General features: G+C 34.3%; 1 protein-coding gene across 11 annotated transcripts in view; it reads left to right on the plus strand.

Moving 5' to 3' along the window:
* MIER1 (MIER1 transcriptional regulator) overlaps positions 1-16,281 on the plus strand; it is a 67,887-nt gene extending 51,606 nt beyond the window's left edge. For 6 of the 11 annotated variants that reach the window (XM_005678289.2, XM_018045293.1, XM_005678288.2 and 3 more), the window contains 6 exons: positions 512-663; positions 1,861-1,942; positions 3,110-3,204; positions 6,389-6,516; positions 10,666-10,805; positions 13,252-13,580. In XM_005678289.2, coding sequence (XP_005678346.1) covers positions 512-663; positions 1,861-1,942; positions 3,110-3,204; positions 6,389-6,516; positions 10,666-10,805; positions 13,252-13,580 — 926 coding nt within the window. Of the gene's footprint in view, positions 1-511; positions 664-1,860; positions 1,943-3,109; positions 3,205-6,388; positions 6,517-10,665; positions 10,806-13,251 lie in introns of all 11 variants that reach the window. The other 5 variants (XM_013962755.2, XM_018045307.1, XM_018045337.1 and 2 more) reach the window with 3 other exon arrangements.

Below are 17,278 nucleotides of genomic sequence, written 5' to 3' on the forward strand. Positions count from 1 at the left end.
CACACAGAGTCGGACACGACTGAAGTGACTTAGCAGCAGCAGCAGTGCTATTCAGCTGCTTCCCTGGTGGCTTACAGTGTGGGAGACCTGGGTTCAATCCCTGGGTTGGGAAGATCTGTAGAAGGGCATGGCAACCCACTTCAGTATTCTTGCCTGGAGAATCCCCATGGACAGGGGAGCCTGGTAGGCTACAATCCATGGAGTCGGAAAGAGTCAGACATGACTGAATGACTAAGCACAGCACAGCACAGTGCTGTTCAAGCTAAAAGAGCTTGGAATTTGGTAAGTCAGACCAGATCTAAAAGGGGCATCAAGTGGTACCTGTCTGTTTAGATTGCTTAAATTACTTATAAATATTGCCTCAGAATGAAGTCAAGCAGGTAGTGGGACCATGCCTTACCTCTTAGTTGTCAACACTTTGGCTCTAAGTATGTTATTTGTTCAATATGTATTAACAAAAACTTGTCTCAATTTTTGGCGTTATTTTTAACATTATATTTTACTAATTTAGTATATGAAAATGATGATCAGCTCCTGTGGGACCCTGAATACTTACCAGAAGACAAAGTGATTGTGTTTCTTAAAGATGCGTCTAGAAGAACAGGTGATGAGAAAGGTGTAGAAGCAATTCCTGAAGGATCTCACATAAAAGACAATGAACAGGTACATGAATAAGAAATAACAATTTTTTCCAAAAATACATTAACCACATATATGTTTAAGTGCTGTCAGTATTTTTCTATCCACCAATGTTTCTATACAGGTGGTCTCTGACTTAACGAAGGATCAGCCTAAAATTTTTTGACTCTATAATTGTATGAAAGCAGTATGCATTCAGCAGAAATCATGCTTTGAATTTTGATGTTTACCTGGGCTAGGGTTGAATACCTCTTGTGATGCTGAGCAGTGGCAGAAAGCCATACCTCCCAGTCAGTCATGCAGTCACAAGGGTGAACAACTGATACAACCATTCTGAATCCATACAACCATTCTTTTCGTTTTCAGTACAGTATTCAGTAAATTACGTGAGATAGTCAACACTTTATTATAATACAGGCTTTGTGTTGGATGATTTTGCCCAGTTGTAAGCTAAGTAAGTGTTCTGAGAACATTTAAGGTAGGCTAGGCAAAGCAATGATGTTCAGTAGGTGAGGTATATAAAGTGCATTTTCGGCTTAACATATTTTCAACTTAGGATGGGTTTCTTGGGACCCCTTGTAAGTAGAGGAAGCTCTGTAATGTCATCAGCAGGGAGTCTGAGGTTGTAATTTGCATAATATATGTAGTATTGACAACACTCAATTTTGGTATTTAAGCCTCAGTAGAAGTTTTGATATTTTGCCTGTATGTATTTTTTTATTAGGCTTTTTGAACTTCTGTTGCATATCCCAGAGAATCTGTGGATATCATTAAGCTGGGAATACTCATCTGGGATAATGTAATTCTTTACCTAGTAGAACAGTGCCTACCATGAACCTAATAACAGCATTATATACTTTACCTTTTTCACCAGTGCTTTTCTTTTCTGATTGTTTAAAATTATCTTTGAATAGGAACATTAAAAAAGGACTTGTGATTATTATAGGATGATTTCCTTTTATTTCTAAACTCCTAGAAAACCATGCCGCTGCCAGAGGTTTGCTTATCCAGTATTTTCTACATATTTAGAGGCAGTTAATTATCAGGAATGAATTACGTTTGTTTTTCTTGAGTGGTTTTTGTGTTGCACTCACTTGAATTATTTGTCCTCCAGAAAGGATGGAGACATTGGATTCTAGAAAAGCCTTTACTCAGTTAAGAAATTGTCACCTTGAATTGTTCATAGTCCAGGTTACATATTGAAGCTTTTTATTTTTCTAGGCATTATATGAATTAGTTAAGTGCAGTTTTGATACAGAAGAAGCATTGAGAAGATTAAGATTTAATGTAAAAGCAGCTAGAGGTAAGCATAAATATTAACTTTTTCTTTTCATGATATAGCAGAAGTTTAAACCTTAAGCTATTAAATTTTTTGAAATTTTAAAAGTTTAAAAAATTATAACTAGGTATATCCTAAATTTAATAATACTAATCTTTCTGAATTTAGTAAATATTTGTTGGATAATAGTTTGTTATAACTTGTTATATATAACAAGTATTACACAAGGTATTATGGGGAACGGGGTTAATATTGTCCTTTCCTTTATGAGAAAATAAGACCATTTAAATAAAAATACATAATGCCTTTCAGTTTCAAGGCATTTATAAATATTTTCTTACTTGATCTTGGTAATGGTCCTGTGAACTGAGTAAAGTGACAGATGTTACCTTCACTTTATAATTGATGAGAACTGAGGTCTCTTTGCTGAGGCAAGCATGATTCATAAATAATGAAGCCATAGCTAAAATTCTTTTGTTACTCTAAACTGGTTCCCACCCCCACTTCACTAAAAGTACTGTTTATATATCATTGTGTAACCAACAAAAGACCATTCATTCAACAAAAATTGAAGGGCCTATTAAATTGTGAGGATTTAACTATAAACAAGGCCCCTGACCTCTCGGTGCTTGGAGCCTAGGTAGGAAAGCTGAAAAATAGTTCTGAGTTCTTCCAAGGAGAATTCAAGTGTTCTGTTCAAACTTACTACAGTGGGACTTTACCTAGTTGGGGGAAAGAATGAGGCGGTAAAAGAAAGCTTCTAGAACAAAATATTTTTACTGGGCTATAAACGAATTAGCTAGGTGAAAGGGGGGATGAGATAAGAGGCATACAATAACCTCTAGACAAAGGGAAGAGCATGCACAAAGTCTAAAGAAAGAAAGAAAATAATGTTTAAGGAATTGAAAGGTGGCTGGTTTAGTTGGATCATAAAGAATAAGGAGGAAATGGCCTAAATTGAGGTTGAAGAGTTAGGGACTAAATCATCCAAAATTTTATTAAATAAGGATGCTTTATTACTTTATCTTTTGAAGCCATCAATAATAGAACTCAGGAGTAAAATACTTCTGTTGTTACCAAAAATTATATTTTTATTTGCGGTTTTGTTATGTGCAGCATTTGGGAAATTATTGCTTAACAGTTTCCTTCCCCCACTTTCCCCCCACCACCCCCCACCCTGAATTTTGTCAGAGGAATTATCTGTTTGGACAGAGGAAGAATGCAGAAATTTTGAACAAGGGTTGAAGGCCTATGGAAAGGACTTCCATTTGATTCAGGCTAATAAAGTAAGTAATGATACATGTTGTCTCTTTTTATAAAAATAAGTTTAGTTAACCTGGGTCATGTGAAATCTATATTTTCTAATGTTAAAAGTTCTGTAGTGAATATATAATATGCTAGTATTTAGGGAATTATAATAAGCATGCCTAGACTTCCTGGCATATATTTGCCAAGTGACTGTTCCCAATGTGGTATTTATTGGAAACTTTTAAGAACTGGATGTTTAAAATTATGTTCATCAGCTCCTGAATGGGATGTGTGAGTATATATCATGCCATATAAATATCAACTGTACAGTGTTAATTTATATCCCCCCAAATTTCATAATTACTTACAAATTTATTTAGGCTTAATTCTCTTAAACTGAAATCAGGTAAGATTTTTAGTAGAACTGTACAATTGTAAAGAATAAAAAATTGTGTTCCTAAGGGAAATTATGACAGGTAAAATTAAAATCTCAAATTTAAATATGGCAAATTAAGTAATGTCTAGGCTTATAAATGTCACATTTTTAGTGAATATAAATAACAAGGAACTTGGCTTTACATGTGTCCTCAAAGATGGTGTATCAGATGTGTGATGGCTTACCTAGGATGATGTTGAAAGTGTCTGGGCTTTATGGGCTTGAGTCTGAAGCTCTATAAATAGTCTGTCCTCACCCTCTTTCATATCTCTGGATGTACAGTATCTATTGTATGTTCCATAAATAAAATAGTTGCTTACAAATTCTCAGTTGATTTTTCTCAATTTTGGTGTTCTTTAGTTTATTGTTGATAATTTTGTTAATTGTGTTATTTGACATCAGACATAACTAATAAGAGAGAAATTTTGTGTCTTAGCATTGATATAAAAGATGTAGCCAAACCATGTTAGTGTTGTACCAAATCATCTGATAATCTCCAATATAGTGACTTCTCTGTGAAAGGACTGTATTATGCTAATGACTAACTATATATGTTTCTGATTTAAAGAAAAGCAAATGATCTCATGGTTGAAAGGGCCAACATTTTGAAAAAGTTTTGTAGCATTCCTGCTTAAATTCAAACAATACTGACCCAAGCATGCTATAGAGGGGGACCCCTGGGATGATAAGCTGATGTAACTCACAGGAGCAATACCCGCCCCTGCCCCCCCCCCGCCCCCCGCCCCCCGCCAAAATCCTTTTTTAAGGAGTAAGAACTTAGTAGGTTACTTAAAGCTATTAGCCAAAAAAAGTCTTAACATGATATTGAAATAAGACCTTGATTTCTTATTTATGAAGAATATTTGTGATGGTGGTATTTTAGTGTTAGAAAAGTCATCTGACCTATACCTAATTCACAAGTTTGTTCCAGTGAACCATAGGGAGGACAATTCTTAAGAGGGAGGGGAATAGTCCATTGAAAATATTCTTTGTTTTTATACCTGGAATTGAAATTTGGATCTTAATCATAGGTTGTATTATGCAGACTTACTTAATTGACAACTTTTCATGATACTGGTAACTTTTGCATGCCACAAAATGTCTTTTCAATTTTTGCTTTCAGTAAAGTACAGTTGACTTGACAGTTGTCTTCTAGAATAAGATTCTAAAAAGGAAGCAAAAAACAGCTTGAGAAGGTGATTGGGGTTTTTGTTTTTAAAACACTGATAGCTTTGTCTTAAAGCAACATGGGCCAAAGTCATGAAGTGCAATCAGAGGGGCAGAAAGAAAAATAGGTGCCACCTAACAAAATAGGGATGTCAGACAGTTGACCTTAGATCTAGTCAGTCCCACAGCAGATACCCAACTTCAGGACCAGAAACTTAGGAGCTAAAGCATATCATCTTGCATCTCAAACACTCATTCAGATACACTTTTCCTTTTAAATTCCCAGTATTTTCTATGCAGCAACCCTACTAGCTCTACAAGCAAAGTAGCAAAAGAGGGAATTTTGTCAACATCATCATCTGCCAGTCCCATATATTAGTATGTGTAAGGGGAGCCATTCACTTCCCAAATAGGTATAGCACAGTAAACCACTAGAGTGATTTTGTAAACAAATATTCAGTTCAGTTGCTCAGTCATGTCCGACTCTTTGCAACCCCACGGACTGTAGCATGCCAGGCTTCCCTGTCCATCACCAACCCCCAGAGCTTACTCAAACTCATGTCCATCGAGTCGGTAATGCCATCCAACCGTCTCATCTTCTGTTGTCCCCTTTTTCTCCTGCCTTTAATCTTTCCCAGCATCAGGGTCTTTACAAATGAGTCAGTTCTTCACATAAGGTGGCCAAAGTATTGGAGTTTCAGCTTCAGCATCAGTCCTTCCAATGAGTATTCAGGACTGATTTCCTTTAGGATTGTCTGGTTTGATCTCCTTGCAGCCTAAGGGACTCTCAAGAGTCTTCTTCAACACCACAGCTCAAAAGCATCAGTTCTTCAGTGCTTAGCTTTCTTTGTATTTATAGTTGGACGATACATCCATACATGACTATTGGAAAAACCATAGCTTTGACTAGATAGACCTTTGTTGGCAAAGTAATGTCTCTGCTTTTTAATATGCTGTCTAGGTTTGTCCTAGCTTTTCTTCCAAGGAGCAAGCATCTTTTAATTTTCATAGCTGCAGTCACCATCTGCAGTGATTTTAGAGCCCCCAAAATAAAGCCTTACAAACAGCCGAGAAAAGAAGAGAAGCTAAAGACAAAGGAGAAAAGGAAAGATATATTCATTTGAAACAGATATTAGCATTTTTATAATAGCTTTTAACTCACCGAAATATTTTTAGCCTTTCTACAATGTAAGTAGCTGAGTCTGGATCAGTGTTGGGATTATTAAGAGAATCCTTTAAAAGGGCATTTAAATTCAGTCTCCCTATGTGTTCTGTGAGTAAAAGTATTTGCATATTGCTTGTAACATTAATTTTAATTCAAATGCCACTGCCAGACATTTTCGATAAAGGAGTATTTATTTTTATAGTAAATGAATATGATAGTCTCTTTAAAAGCATAATGCTTAGTATCTGAAGACCTGTTGCCAATATATGATTTCTCTGAATGGGAGCTTAGAAAGAGTAATTTTTAACACAGCTGCTACTGGATTATATTTTGTAACTGCTATTATTTATTACTTAAAGGTCAGCTAAATTTATTTTCAAACTTAAGATTTTTTCATGAAATAACTCCTTTAAGGAGGAAATAATTCTTAAAAACAAGTATTTGTTTCTTATAGGTTCGAACAAGATCAGTTGGTGAATGTGTAGCATTCTATTATATGTGGAAAAAATCTGAACGTTACGATTTCTTTGCTCAACAAACACGATTTGGAAAAAAGAAATACAATCTTCATCCTGGTGTAACGTGAGTTCATTTTTTCTTTTTGAGTCATTTTTCTAAGCTTTTCTAAATTTTTCTTGAGAGAATTATGATTTTTAGACTCTTCTTTCTTTAAAAGGATAAAAGTTGACACTAACCTCAGTTTATCCATTTATTGACATCTTCATGGGGTATTTAGACTTTCAGTGTCTTACAAAACATTGTAAACTACAGTTCATATTATTTGAGACAGCAAATTTATCAAAGTAGATGTTAAGAGTACATGTTTTCAGTAGTATTCCTGAGAGGAGATGGATCAGAAGAGCTGTGAAAAGAGCATGTTTTTGTTAAATTCTATTCCACTCAGTATAAGCACATACAGTTTTGATTTAATAACACCAAGAGAGCAGTAAGAATAGGAGAGACTATCTTTTCTAAAACTTACAGGGCCATATGCCCAATAGAAATCCTTTAAAGAGGAAGAGAAATTAATATTTTTCCTTGCTCAATCTATTTTAGATCTTGGACCAAAAATAAGATCTGGATATAGATGATATCAAAGGGAAAAGACATGGGAATATAATAAATCAGGTCAAATTGGATTTTCTTTTTTGTTACAAAATATTTTCTAGAGAAATGAACATGTACATGATAAGTTCCCTTTTCCTAAATATTCTGAAGCCTTTTCCTCTAACAGAAATAATATTTAATAAATACAACTTTAGCTCACTCCTAGTGATAGAGGGAGTATAGTTTGTTACTATATCCATTTTTTAAGCAAAATGCCTCATATGTCTAATCCACTCCCCATGCACCAAATTCTCTTAGCTTCTTTTAGTCTAGCTGTGGAATGATACATTATCCCCAATCTGACTAGTAATGTGTTACTGTTAAGTACTTAGTAATAGAGTATTGAACCCTTTATTTCGTGTATTGCTCTAAAATACCGATGAACTTTCCAGTGAAATTCACTTTACCATACTTGTCTTTATTATTCCCTGTATTATGTTTATGAAATAAAAATAAAGCAGAGTTGTGACGTCAGCCTGCCCTAGTAAAATTCTTAAGCCTAGCCAAACAATTGCCTTTGAAAGATGTGCTTATATGCATACTCTAGTGCTTTTCAAACTACTTGACTGGACTGTCCCTTGGTCATGTTCATTACAGGTGTTACTTCTGGTCACTTCCCTGTCTGGAGTGTTCAAACACTCTAAAATCTAAAGCAGACTTATCTGAAAGGGAATAAACGGGTATAATTGTCCTTGGAAATCATGAAACATTGGACTCTGCCTCATTCCTTTTTGTTCAAAGGCCATAATGAGTAGAATTTTATATATAACAGTATTCCAGTTTTTATATAATTGCTTATTGTTATCAATTTATAGTTTAATTTTTATTTATTGGTAGCATTGAGACATAGTATTAGAAATACATACAGCTATCCAGTCTTCAAGAGTATATCTTAAAATAGTTTTCAAGCTATAGGGAAAAGCAGTAGTAATATCTTTCATCTTTTTACCCATTTCAGAAATAAAGTTCACACACGAACTACAGGCAGTCTGTCGTCATCAGCAGTAAGAATATAAGAATTGCCATGCTGGGTCAGACCCATGGTTCATCCAGTTTTCTCTTTCAGAAAGCATCACCAAGGGAAGTGTTGTGGGCTGGCTTAATTGGTCCTCTGTGACGTCAGGCTCAACAGGTTAGGTAGGGATGTGCCGCTAAACATTTTAGTTTTTCTAATAATCTCTCCATAGCTTCTGAAAAACTTTTTGAAGCTACTTATATCTGTCACCTTGATTCTTCTTAAAAGGTTTAAGTATTCTGTAGATGGAGTAGTCTTAGTTAAAAGTAATCCCATATCTTCTCTTTTCTCAGGCATTAAGAGTTAACAGTGTGTCCCCTGGTGTTACGGTATGAAGTGAAGAAATGTTTTCCTGCTAGACAAGAACAGTGTTTTGTAGTCTTCAACTATATTCTCTCTGGGTCTTTTATAAAGTTTTTTTTTTTTAACTGAAAACTAATTTGTTTTTTTCACTCCTCCTCATCCCTTTTAGCTGTGTTAAATCTCCTATAAGAAGCCATGTAGACTGTATATTGCAGATGGGGAGAAATTGTGGTTTTCTCTAGCATAGAAATATTTTTGTACTTTGCTTCCAGGACCTTCTCTTTCTATTAACAGTTGCAGTTTAAGTGACCACACAAAATTTAAATGCCTTTAGACAAAAACATTAAGTTAATTAATGCCTTTAGACAAAAATTTGACTGAATTTTTCAATCTTCCTCTTTAGTCAAAATGTATAGTTAAGAGCAGATTATCCTGAAAGTTATTTGCTAATTTTTCTGTTACATAGTTACCTTTCATTTGTTCACCAAAATGAAGCATATTTGCCACTTTGCTGCCTATACATGGCCTTTGATAAATCCTACTGCAGAGTCTCTCCATTCACTACCTAAAAGAATTGGTAGCCATATGCAAATCGAAGCTTTGAAAATAATTTTTTTTTTTTTTAAGTAAAAAATAACTCGGCATAATTCCAACTATTTGAATGCTGCTCCAACCCCCTGGGTGGTCTACTTACCTCCTCTTTTCCTTAAGCATTCTGGATGGCATTAACCTTTAAGAAACAGTAGTAAATAAGTCTTTAACAATATCATTGTTATATTCAGAGATTTAAAATAATTTTGGTATCTCGTCAGTTCTAGTTTCCTTTGAGTGGCTTTTAACATCCTCCATTACCCATTCCCACTATACCAGATTTATTTCCAGCAATTCTTCCTAGTGCATTATCTGTTTCTGTTAGTTTTAATTTCTGAAGTCCCTTTGGCATTGCATTCATCATATTCATTCTGTTTCTGTGTGCTTCAGATTTGTTACCTAATTGTTCTATAATGATGAATGACATAAAGTCAAAGAGATCTTAAAAGACCATCAAATTTATTCCCTCCATTTATAAATGAGGAAGATAAAGCCTAAAATGTTAATTAGTGCAGACTGTTACACAGACTTTGAGTGAAGTTCCAAGCCCTTCCATGGTTTCTTTCTTGTCCACATTCCTACTTAACCTGCTTACAAGATTCTGAAAGATTTGTCTTAATATTTCTATTACTCCTATTCTGGGAGAATTTAAGAATAAATAATGTTTTTAGGCTTTTATTGTAGTTCTCGGCACTGTGCAAACTTAGGCACCAATGGTGCAGAGATAAAGAAAGCAGACTGAACTCCCTGCCTTCACGGGATTATTCAGTACAGATGACATCAGACTTTTCCTGTAAAGAGCAAGAGAATAAATATTTTAGGCTTTGCAGATGTTAAGTTCTCTTGAAACTACATAGGTCTGCTGTTGGTATGTAAGGGGTCTTAGATACTATGTAAATGAATGGATATGACTGTGTTCAGTAACATATTATCCACGGAAATAGATCGCCAGCCCACAGGCCTTAGTTTGCTGACCTTTATTCTAGTGACTCAGTAGCACTGCATAGTTCGTAAAACACTTTGCTACACATATCCTATACAGCAGCCCAGTACATACGTCATGTATGATTACATGCATTTTATAACTAAAGACATTAAACCTGAGGGAGAGAAGTATTTAGTTCAGCTCTAACCTCAACCCAATGTCACTTACCACAAACGTCATCCCATGCTGTTGAGCTCAAAAATTACTTAAGGAAGATGTAAACTCACCTCTGACGATATATGGGCAGATGAAGCTAGCAGATAAGCCCAGGAGCTATGCGAGCTTATTATAGCTCAGCTCTAACAGAAGAAAGTAACAGGAAGTTTCAGGGAGATATTTCATTTTTAGGTCCTAGTTTGTCTTTCAGATATTGCCATAGTCATAACATAATCTTGGTAAGCTTTACAATTCCAATCTGTGTTCAAAAATTCTTCTGTACTCCTTGTGATTGACATCATCCCACTTCGTTTACAGCCTTTCTGATTTTAGTTGGGCTGGTCTGATCATTTGCCTCCAGTTTCTAAAGTTTTAAAACTGCCTGTAGGTCTGTAACATTTGCTAGTGTAAAGCCCTCACACGTCGTTTTCCTACAGACATTTAACCAAAAGGAGCTTTCCATTTGGGAAAATTAGGGTATACTTGCTAATAAAGCCTTGTAAATTTAACCTCAGTTTTAATTTTCAGTGGTTTTTAATTTAAGAAAATAATTATTGTTTCCCTCAATTTTAAGGGATTACATGGATCGTCTTCTAGATGAAAGTGAAAGTGCTGCTTCTAGTCGAGCACCATCTCCTCCCCCAACTGCCTCAAACAGTAGCAACAGCCAGTCTGAGAAAGAAGATGGCACTATAGGCAATAGTAATCAGAATGGTAAGCAAGCAGAGAAACACTTGTATTTCTTCATAATGATGGGCACTTTTCCTTCAATAGCCTGGGAAATTCTGTTTCCGTGTCTATTCAACCCCCAAAGCAGACCTAAAGTAATACCAGATGAAACAGAATATCAGGGTGCATATATACTAACACAGAGAAAATGTACAAGTTAATTGGAAAGAATTCCCATTGATATCACTAAAAAGTACATTTAATAAAGTATACCATCAACAATGACCATTTCTTTTAAAAAAATAGCATCTATTTTCTTATCAGGTTGGAATGTCTAGATGTAAGTATTCTTATTTGTTAAGTCTTAGAACTCCAGCCGTTTCACATCAGAAGTACACAGATACTTGATGAAATACTTTGAGTGCTTATAACAGTTTAGCAGGAAACCTCTTTAAGCATATAAATGGAAAAAAAGGTAACAAGGGCACCTTTTAAATATTTTCTCCATGATATCATAATAACCTAGAAAGATAAGAAAAGAAAACAGATGTGTCAGCCTGTGCATTCATATTGTACAAAAACATTCATCTTTATGCCCATGAAAAAGAAGCAAAGAAACACATATTTGAGGTTCAGATAGGTTCTTGCTTAAAATATAGAGTGGACCGAGGATCAGTAAGGCCTGGTCAGAGAATTTTCTTGATTTCTACTTTAATTAAAATAGTCTTAAGTAAGACCATCTCTAAGCAGAAAGTAATAAGTCTTCTCTGATCCTCTTTAATAAGAAACTGGTAAATTAGAGATAAGCTCTGCCCACCTGCATTCTGATGTAATAGCTTTAGGGGAGGGCCAGTGGAGAGCTAATCCCTTCTCCCTCACAGAAACTAGAAGAGCAACATTGAACAATTTGACCTTTTTTCTGATCTTTGCGCTCACACTGGCATTTAATATACTGTGGTGAATATATTTTTTCATTTAATGATCCCTTTCCATTCCCTCATTACTTCCCCTCTGAGAACAAGCCAAACAAATATTAGGGCCCAGCAGCCATTTCCTGATTCAAGAACATTCAGGTTCACTGACATGATTTCTAATGCCAGTCACAACCATCCTAAAGGTGAATAAGCAGCTGAGATTGGGACTAGGGTGGAAGCTTGGGGAGGCAGATGGTTGGTAGTACAGTCAACCCTCTGTATCTGCAGGTTCTACATCTGCAGATTCAAAATACTTAAGGAATCATCTCTAGAGTATTTATAATACTTAATAAAATGTAAACACTATTTAAGTAATTGCCAGCACAAAGTAAATTCAAGTTTTTGCCTTTTGGAACTTTCTGGGACTTCTTTTAAAGTGTTTCGATAGGCAGTTGGTTGAATCCTTTTAACCATTTGATAACATGCAGTTAGCCTAGGAAGAGTGTTTATAAGTTACTTACACATTACTCTGCCCAGAAGCCATTCACATGTGATACAATTAAGATTTCAAGCTTTCCAACCCAACTGTCTTTTTTCTTAAGGGGCTTTAATTAGTGTCTTGAAATCTAATAGTGATTTTTGACCTAATGATTGTTTAACCTAGCTTCTTGTGCTTACTATGGCAAAGTCACTCCTTTTATATCATATGGTACATAATCTCATAAGCAGTCATGGTTTGAGTGCATTTTTGAGTTGAGAAAATAGAATACTTTTTCTTTGACCAAAATGTATATTTGAGGCTCATTCTTATGTTTTCAGATAATTTTCATTTTCTCCAGTAGCACATTCTGTATTTTACATTAAGCATTCACAAAATTTGTCTTCCATTTTGCAGTCAACTGTAACATGACCTTTTGTTATGTTATTGATTATGCTGTTTCTTTTCTCAATCTATTAGGAAGGAATTTGTGTTTGCCTTTAGCATTTTCAAGTGTATGCTTGTATAGGGCAGGCATTAATTTAATATTATGACAGATTAATGTTAAGAATGAAAAAGTCATGTCATCTTGCTTTTATATGGCAGTTAGAAAACTCAAGCTGCTATAGAAAGAATATAATTTTTTCATTGTTTTAGAAAGTTACAAATTGCTAACCCTGAATAATTTATGAATATCTTTGCTTTAATTCAGCTTATTTAGACTGCTGGTGGATCCATTGCTTATTTGTTGCCATATAATACCAGCATGCTATTAATACATACCAAATCCTATTCTTAATTTTTTACATTTATTAGCTTAATCTTCACAGCAACCCTATAAATCTGTTATTATCCTCATTGTATGTGTGTGATCAGACTGAGGTACAAGAGAGTGTAAATAATTTGAGGTCACACAGCTACTAAAGTAAATAGAGCCAGAATTCAGGCTATATATACACACATGTGTCACACACACACATATTTGATACCTCACTTCCTTGATAAAAAAGTTATTTTACAGCTGTTTATAGCACTTTATAATAATTTATGAATTAGCTTTATAATATTAGCAGTTCCTTTCATGTCTCTTCCAACCTAGGGGTGTCATCTAACGGACCAGGTGAAACATTAAACAAAGAAGAAGTGAAAGTTGAAGGATTACATGTTAATGGACCAACAGGTGGAAGTAAGAAACCACTTCACACAGATATGGATACCAATGGTTATGAAACCGATAACCAAACCACTGACCCAAAAATCACCCATATGACTGCAAGAAATGAAAACGATTTTGATGAGAAAAGTGAGAGACCTGCCAAAAGGCGAAGGGTAAACAGCAATGGCAAAGAAAGTCCAGGTGGTTCTGAGCTTTTCCAAGACACAGTCTCACATGGGAAATTTGAAGAACTTGAGAACACAGATGACTAAACTTTCTTTGGAGTACATTCTGGTGTGACTAAAATTTTCAGGGTTGATGGGTTACCTTCAAAAGTTGATTTTCTTGAAGCAGTTGGTTAAAATTTGAATTGAGTCCTAACTTTAGTAAATAAGTTTTCATAATTCTGCTTTGCAGATTTTTTACTTTAAAATTGTAAAAGCCCTTTTAAGGAAATAACAAATAGTTTAGTAAATTTGAATGAACTACAGATATATCTGTACCTTCTTATTTGATGTATTAATCCTAAAATTTCACTACAAGGTACTTTTTGCTTAGTTTGATGGCAGAGAAGGAAAAAACAAGTTCAAATTTCTGATTAATAACCAATTTTTCTGAGTTTCTTGAAATATCTTTTATAACAGATATTTTTCTCTCCATACAAATTGAGTATCATTATTAAGGAAACCCTTATGAATCCTGAAAGTTATGCTAGCATGATTTTTTTATATATAGAAGTTTAAAAATAAACCAAGTCAGGTTTGTATATGTAAAATTGTTGACATCAATGATGTCTTTCCATATTCTTATCTGGGCTTAAGAAATACATTCTGTATTTTTCCAGATTCTTTGTAGCCTTTGAAAGATTTTTACAGTACATATGTCTTGACTGAGCTGTCCTTTCTTAACACAAAAGCTTGTATAATTTTCTTAACTTGTACAGTTGGTAAACTTTTATGAGAGGAATTGATATTCTGAGTCTGTCAGCTTTCATTTTATTTTGCTAAGGTTTTTCTAATGAATTTTTAAGTGTTTGTGTAGTAACTGAGTCATGTTTCTTATCCACGTGGTTAAAGCATTCATAAAGGATTGTGAACATTTGTTTTTTCAAGTTTTACTTAAGGACAAATAGTTTGAGAACTGAAATTAAGCATGATACTTAGATCACATAGTTTGTTTTGCATTTGCTATAATTTTCAAAGTTATTTTTGAAGCAAAACAGAAGTTTAATGTTGACTTCAAGTGCTTAAATGTATCATGCTGACCAGAATCCCATTCAGTTATTTTTATATGCTTTATAAAATTTCCCATTTTTGCATTAAATAAACAGGGGGAAAGGTCAAGTGACACTTAGATATTGGCACACACAAGGAGTTGGCAGGCAACAATATTTTATGAGGAAAAAGTGATAAACTTACCTGGTGATAATAGATCACCAGATAATTAGATTTCCAATTACAGTCGAGCTTTTCATATTTGATAGTGCATTTCCAAAGTGAAAATAAGCTATTAAGTAACCATTGCTCTGTGTGATTACAAATAGGATCATCCATTCACAAAGAGTCAGAGACAACTTGAGCAACTGAACTGAACTGAACTGATTTGCATCACCTTGCAAGAGTGCCATTTTATTTTTAGTGCAAAATTCTTATTTTAAAAAATGTAGTTTTATACAGCTGATAGACCAACCTATATCCAAACTTTTATAAAAGATTATTAACTACCCTTCTCACACAGACATACCCCCAGATACTTCTAGCAGTTCATTTTCAGCCATCAAAGAGCCAGCGTCTTTTTAGAATATATCTTCTGTGGTCTTGTTTTTAATGGCTCAACTGTCTAATGCAATTGAGTAGAGGTTTGCACTGAGAAATTATGGTTTAGGCCTTATTCTCCATGAAGTATTACTATTAACCTATGTTCAGACTGCTTCCCTCCACCAATGTGAACAACTTTTTTTCCCCAAACAGTGTTAAAAGCCACTTTACAACACTTGACTTTACATGATGTAGCTTCACTGTTGTTACATATGGATCCAAGTAAATCAGAGTTTTGGGTGAATGTGGTGAGAAGCGTGCGCTCTTTGTTGTTTTGTTTTACCTAGAACATTAATTTATCCAGAATGGCAGCTTTAGCAGATGGTCACAATCCATTTTCTAAATCAAATTTTATTATATGAATCCAAAGTATCCTAGTTCTTCAAAGATGGTCTATAGAAATAGTGATGATGTACTTTTTTTAAGTTGTTGCAATATTAGAGATGCCATTTTCACCTTTTTTTAAAAGATGCATTTTGTTAGCAGGTTTGTGAAGTTCTTGCAAACTGATATTACAGGAACATTTTAAATAAATTCTCAGGCATGTTTGCAAATACGGCACATGTATACATGTTAGGAAATTTTACTTTTCTTAATATTTTTAAAGTCTGCCTAATGAAAAACATTCCACTATTATAATACATAATGCTCAGCTTTTCATGGAGAAATATTTAATTGTATTTTATGTTTATACAGGTATTTCACACAGTACGTTCTTTGTAATGCAGCCACTATAACTTGATAAGTCATTGCACTACTTTAAAAAATTTTAGTAATATCATGAATTTAATTTGCTTAAGATTTAGTACATTTCATAACTCTTGACAAACTGCATTGGGAAAAGAAGCCTTCATTAATAGTTACTTAGTCTCCCTCACCCCATACCTACCCCCCAGCAAAGCACTATCTTCATTTGGAATGGTATTCTGTTTTATGATGTGTTTTCAAATAGAGTTCAAAATTTGCAACTCAGTTCAACAAAACAAATCTGTTGAGCTTTAAAACATATTTGAAATAATATTTAAATAGGCATTTAAAATTATGGATTAATGTTTTTAAATTTATGCATAATAATTTTGCACTGTAAAATAATTCCCTTCCCCGGTTCCCTGTCTGCCATTCTGAATATGCTTATTAAAATATTTTTTTAAACACATTTGCCTACATAATGCTTTGTGAATGATTTTTAGTAGATTGAGTAGGTGTTAATTACAGATTTTAAGTTTGAATGATGCACAGTTTACAATGTGAATGTATACAATTTCTGTTCTTTCAGATCCTAGACAAGGGTGTGAAAGAGTGTTTCAGTGGCTCCCGATCCCTTTTACCCCATGGGTAAATGGACAGATGATGTATTTTTAGTTTTTTTGTCCTCCAGAGAGATCCTTAGATCTGTGTACCTCTATTCACCTGTTTCTCGTTCTCTGAACTACTTAATGAAAAACATTTTGTTTCCTTCTTTTACAGTGCAATTTATATCACATACAGTTTTGCAAAAAAATTTCACTTTACTCTCAACAGAAAATTAAGAGTGGGCATTTTGAAGAGGGGGGTGCTGAAGAATTTTCCAAGCAAGATGTGTGCTGATGACCCTAGGGGTGTGTAACCAGCTCTCTATCACTGCTAAATACCAAATCAGAAATAAAGGTTTTTCTAACTATAATCCTTATTTATGCAAAGTGCCAGTGAGGAAAACCATATAAATCTCTCCCTAAAAATGCCCTTCCTATATCATATAACTTTACTGATTATTTAAACTTTTCTCATAAAATCAACTCTGCTGTTTAATAATCAGGTTTATCCTTTGCAAAATCTTATCTGCCCCATGTTTTGGACTGATTTTATGTTTTTAAATATCTGTACTAATCTCTGTCTTCTAATACCAATTATCCATAACCTTATTTGTATTTTACCTTTAGCATTATGCTGGCATCTTTGACATCTGACTTCTGTGTTTTTCCTTTACCAAACATGATCAGTTTTTATCTTGTTTTTATACTAGCTCCTGTGACTTTTTTAGAATATATAATATACAGTTGACCCTTGAACTACACAGGTTTGAATTGCATGGGTCCATTTACATGCAGATTTTTTTCAGCAGAAAATACCACATGATCCATGTTTGGTTGAATCTGTGGGTGTGAGACATTGGA

The sequence above is a fragment of the Capra hircus genome, chromosome 3 (assembly GCF_001704415.2).
Source record: "Capra hircus breed San Clemente chromosome 3, ASM170441v1, whole genome shotgun sequence".
Classification (NCBI taxonomy): Eukaryota; Metazoa; Chordata; class Mammalia; order Artiodactyla; family Bovidae; genus Capra; species Capra hircus.